Source organism: Nestor notabilis, unplaced genomic scaffold, assembly GCF_000696875.1.
Source record: "Nestor notabilis isolate BGI_N333 unplaced genomic scaffold, ASM69687v1 scaffold35346, whole genome shotgun sequence".
Taxonomy (NCBI): domain Eukaryota; kingdom Metazoa; phylum Chordata; class Aves; order Psittaciformes; family Psittacidae; genus Nestor; species Nestor notabilis.
Genome location: NW_009932092.1, coordinates 15,225 through 19,761, shown reverse-complemented (window position 1 = coordinate 19,761; position 4,537 = coordinate 15,225). Strand labels below are relative to the sequence as shown.

The following is a 4,537-nucleotide window of genomic DNA, read 5'->3' as shown; positions in this document are numbered from 1 at the left end:
ATGGACCAAGGAATGCCATCTGGCACACTCTGCTGCTCCATGCAGCATCACTTCCCCAAACTCCCAGCTCTCCTTCCCACTGTGAGTAAGCATCTGTCCCTGAACAGCTTAATCCAGAGACTGCCTTTCTGCACTGTTTGGTTAGCTTTTAATGGCTCAGAACCGGCCTTCAGAAACAGGCAAGCCATAATAAATACTGGATAGGTTTCAGTGGGTGGGAGACAACAGCCAGCCTGGTGTTGATGTGCATCTGGTTGTGTGTGTGCTTGCGTGGGGGATGTGTGGGCATTTTGATGCGTGTTTTGATAGACAAATGTTTGGTCACGCAAAGACTGGGGCCTTTCAGTGAAGGGAGCAGTGGGGAAGTGGCAGGGGGTACGGCTCTGTGAACCAGTTCAGAAGCACTTGCCAGCTCCCCAGTGAAGGGAGTATTTATAAGGAGGTTTTGCATCATCTGCAGCTCTGCTGTTTCCCTGTTGGCAGGAAGCAGAGAATATTATCCAGAAGATCAGGCAGCAGCAGTATCCGGAGCTGCTGGCCTTTGACCAGCTTCTCATAGAGAGAAAGGACCAAAAGGTGTTTCTGCAGTTTGGTAAGATTCTGAGTTTGTTGGCAGGTTCTTCTCCCATTTCTATTGACTTTCTCTGCCAGACTCGATATGGGGCAGAGTATACAGAGCAGCGGCTGTCTCAGCCAGATGAGGGTTCTCAATGGGCCACACTGTAACAGCTACCTCTCTGTTTTAGAGGAAGAAGAGATCACTTTTGCTCCAACCTACCGTTTTGAAAGAGGTACCCGGGAGAAGTATGCTTACACCAAGCAAAAAGCTACAGGGGTAGGTGAAAACTCATTTCTCTTCAGAAGTATGTGGCAGAGCAGGGAAATAACTCCTACAGAAGGAAGTGACCTAAACCAATCTCTGCATTTTCTGTCCTTGTACTGCTTTGGAAGGAGTTAATACAAAGAAAAAGATCTGACACACATCTATGGTGCTTGAGCAAGAGAATTTCCTGTTCTTTTGTGAGCTGGTCCTTTCTCTTCTTCTTGACATCACTTCTCCTTTGGTTTGCAGATGAAGTACAATTTGCCATCCTGGTGTGATCGAGTGCTCTGGAAATCATACCCCATGGTGCACGTTGTGTGTCAGTCCTATGGTGGGTAGATAACAGATTGTAGATAGCAAAGCAATCAGTCTGAAGCGGAAATGATTCAGAGCACAGTCTGTAGGATCTCCCTGCACTGCCAGGCACTCAGCACAGAGGGACCTGATGTTAAACCAGGCAGAGTGGAGCCAAATCTCTCTGCCTGTAACCTTACAAGGTTGGGCATTATTTCTGATCCTCTTTTATACGCAGAATACCCCTCAGACAGCTGCAGCTGTCCAGTTTCAGGCCGTGCTGTGGCATCATTTTACACCAGTCATTTCTTGGCAACTACAACCACTTTTCCTGTGCAGGAGCTCCTTACTTGATGGTGCCAGCAGGGCAGACAGACCCTGCATACACAGTCCATTCTGTTGAGGTTGGAGCTGCAAACATCCCTCTTCTGTCAAATCGTATTCCAGAAAGACTGTGTGGTATGAAGAGCCTGTTCTTGCTGGGAAGCGTCACAGAAGTGCAGTGCAGGGAAGAGAGGAAGCACACAAGACCTGATAAAAAGACGACTCAGATACTAGTTCCTGAAATTTCATTGACTATGTGTAGGACCAAGCATCTGAGTATGATGTTGATGGTTTCCCATGTATGGGATTGAGAAGAGGGCTGTAGAAGTCACTTGGGGTATAAGGTGGACTGATCTTATCACAGAGCCTATGATGATGAGGTGTGTGGTCAAATAAGTACCTCCAGAAAGTCTGGCATCTGCTTTTATACACTGTTCTGTTCAGTGGACTGGGCTTGCTAGAACTCAGTGTGCACTTAGGTCAAGTCAGGACCTTGCTCACTCACTGTTAATCTTGGGCCATGAGTTGCAGTGTAGCACTGAAGCAGCACCAGTGTATTCTTGTGTGATTTCCTGCCATATTAGAGCTTTAATTAGCTGTGCATGTTGCAGAAGCAACCAGAAAACTGCTTTTTGTGCTGGGAGAATCTAACACTGACAGTCGCTTGCAAAATGATATGGTAATGTTGTGTCCGTTAACCAAATCTCTGTATTTTGACAAAGGATTACATTCCCAAATACTAACATGAGATTATGTAGAAACACCTTTGACTGGAGACAGTTACCACAGCGACAGTTATGTTTGCTGGAAAATTACTGAATAATACTGCTATTGTGGGGATCTCACTGGAGCAGAACACAGGGCAGTAACTCTCCTCCCTTTCTCATTGGCAGGCTGCACCACTGACATCATGACAAGTGACCACAGTCCTGTCTTTGCCACCTTCGAAGTGGGAGTCACCTCACAGTTTGTTTCAAAGAATGGTTAGTCAGGTTGGGCGCGATCGTGCCGTCTTCACCTTTGGGCACAGAAGACAGCTCTTGTATATGTTAAAAGAAAAAGCTGACTCTTTAAGAGTCAAAAATGCCCTCTCTTTATCTCCTGTTGAAAATGCTACTATTTTCCCTTCCTCTTTCCTAGACTCCAAGTACACAAATTCCCAAGGGGAGATAGAGTTCCTGCACTGCTACGCTACCCTGAAGACCAAGTCCCAGACCAAGTTCTACATCGAGTTTCACTCCAGCTGCTTAGAAAGTATGGTTTTGCCCAACTTTGTTCTTTCTGTCAAAGTTTCCTGCTTGTTTGGATTAGTTCCCCTTCATCTTGATTGGATCTAAATAAATAGCTGTGTGGATCACTTGTTCCAGTGCAATAAAGGGATGTTCTAGAGATCTGTTGTAGTTTACAAGTCATCCTATACTGTCAGCAATACAGTCCAAACCCCACAGCTATTTAGCTGTAATCCATGCTTAGACATGTAGTCTTCCGCTGTTTCTTCCATCTTGTTTGGCAATCTGATAATTACTTTCTTGAAGAGAAGCACAAGTTGTTCCTGCTTATTACACAGAAAACTTCTACTTAGCAAACACAATCAGTTGAGTTTCTAACTCTGCCTGCTGCAGATGATCAAGTGCTTTCAAAATAAAGCATCTGCTTTTAGCTAATAAAAATAATTACCCTGGTTTAAAAAAGAGTAAGTCAGAGTATCAACTTCAAGCGAAAAGAAAGGGAGTGATTTGTCTCTGTAAATGGGACTGTGTACCCACCAGTGCTGCAGGCTTTACTCCCTGTCCCTGTGCTGCAGGGCTGAGGCTCAGCTGTTTATGTAATGCAAGCCTACATGCCCTTGCTGTGGTTTTTTTAAGCGATTCCCCATCACAGGACTGCTCCTGTAAGTGGGACAGCATGCCTTCAGTGTATGCTTCATCACATTATCGCATGTCAGAGCGCTGTGTCAAAGACAGTTCCATAAAAGATTATTTTTTGGCTGTATCGAAATTTGCATAAATTTCTATGGAAACAGTGTATTACGAATCTTAAATTAGAATTTCAAAAGTGTGCTATCTTGAGTGGCGTAGGAAGAGCTGTCATGTTCTTATCCTCCGGTCCATGTATGCACTGAGCTTATCAGTGCCAAGTTTAACTGTAAAATAAAACCATTTAACAATGCACCAGGAAAATCACTTGTAAAGTTACTGTGTAAACATGGACCCAAAGCTCAAACTTGGAGCTTCTTAGTACTTCTAAAACTTGTGTCCAAGTGGGATAATAACTGTAGGTCTTTTGGAGATCTATCATCTGAGGAGGATTTGTAGCCAAGTTCTTGCTGTCTCTCTTCTGGTGAACTCCATTCTTATCACTTTGCAGGTTTTGTGAAGAGCCAGGAAGGAGAAAATGAGGATGGGAGTGAAGGGGAACTTGTGGTAAAGTTCACTGATGCGCTTCCAAAGGTAAACAGGGACTACATTTCCATATCCATATGGAAGAGAAGCCTTCCACTTGCATCCCTTAAGCAACATTAAGTCTTTTACTTTATATTATAAACATTATTTTCAGGAACACGGCTGTGGTCTTGTTTACACTCAAAAGAGACTGTAAGAATGCAGGATGGGCTTAAGCTAAACAGAGTATGTTATAAGCAGGAAAGAACTTTGTTGCCAGTATACTTTCATCTCTATCAGGAATTTTGCTGGCGTGATCATGTCACTCAGGAGCATGACCTCTTCTCCCATTTTTAGTGACCATAACTATGCTGACAAGTCTCTTAAGCAGGCCCTCTTTTTTTGTGAATTTTAGATGGAAGATAAGACATCTCAAAGAGCAACTCTACCCTGGAGTTTCTCTGCCCTGACAGGCAAAGCTTTTTCTCAGTATTTTATAGAAAAGTTGACTGTATTTTACCTGTGTTAAAAAGACCATTCGTGGCCAGACACAGTGTTCTGTGTGTCAGTGTCAGAGACAAGTCCTATCCTTAAGATCAGAGCTCTTCTCCATTTTCTGGCATGGTGGGAGCTGGAAGAACTATCAGAGCTCCTGGATTTGGAGCAAACACGCATGTCAGTGCCCTTCCAAATAGCCCAAAAGAACAACTGCTGA

The 4,537-nt window shown here is 44.1% G+C and overlaps 1 protein-coding gene across 1 annotated transcript in view; it reads left to right on the top strand.

The window, feature by feature from the left end:
* Positions 1-4,537, top strand: part of INPP5D (inositol polyphosphate-5-phosphatase, 145kDa) — a gene marked incomplete at its 5' end in the record, with an annotated part of 25,831 nt that overhangs the window by 15,837 nt on the left and 5,457 nt on the right. The window contains 6 exons of the mRNA XM_010016206.1: positions 484-592; positions 747-835; positions 1,073-1,154; positions 2,335-2,424; positions 2,582-2,695; positions 3,809-3,891. Of these exons, the coding sequence (XP_010014508.1) occupies positions 484-592; positions 747-835; positions 1,073-1,154; positions 2,335-2,424; positions 2,582-2,695; positions 3,809-3,891 (567 nt within the window). The remainder of the gene's footprint in view (positions 1-483; positions 593-746; positions 836-1,072; positions 1,155-2,334; positions 2,425-2,581; positions 2,696-3,808; positions 3,892-4,537) is intronic.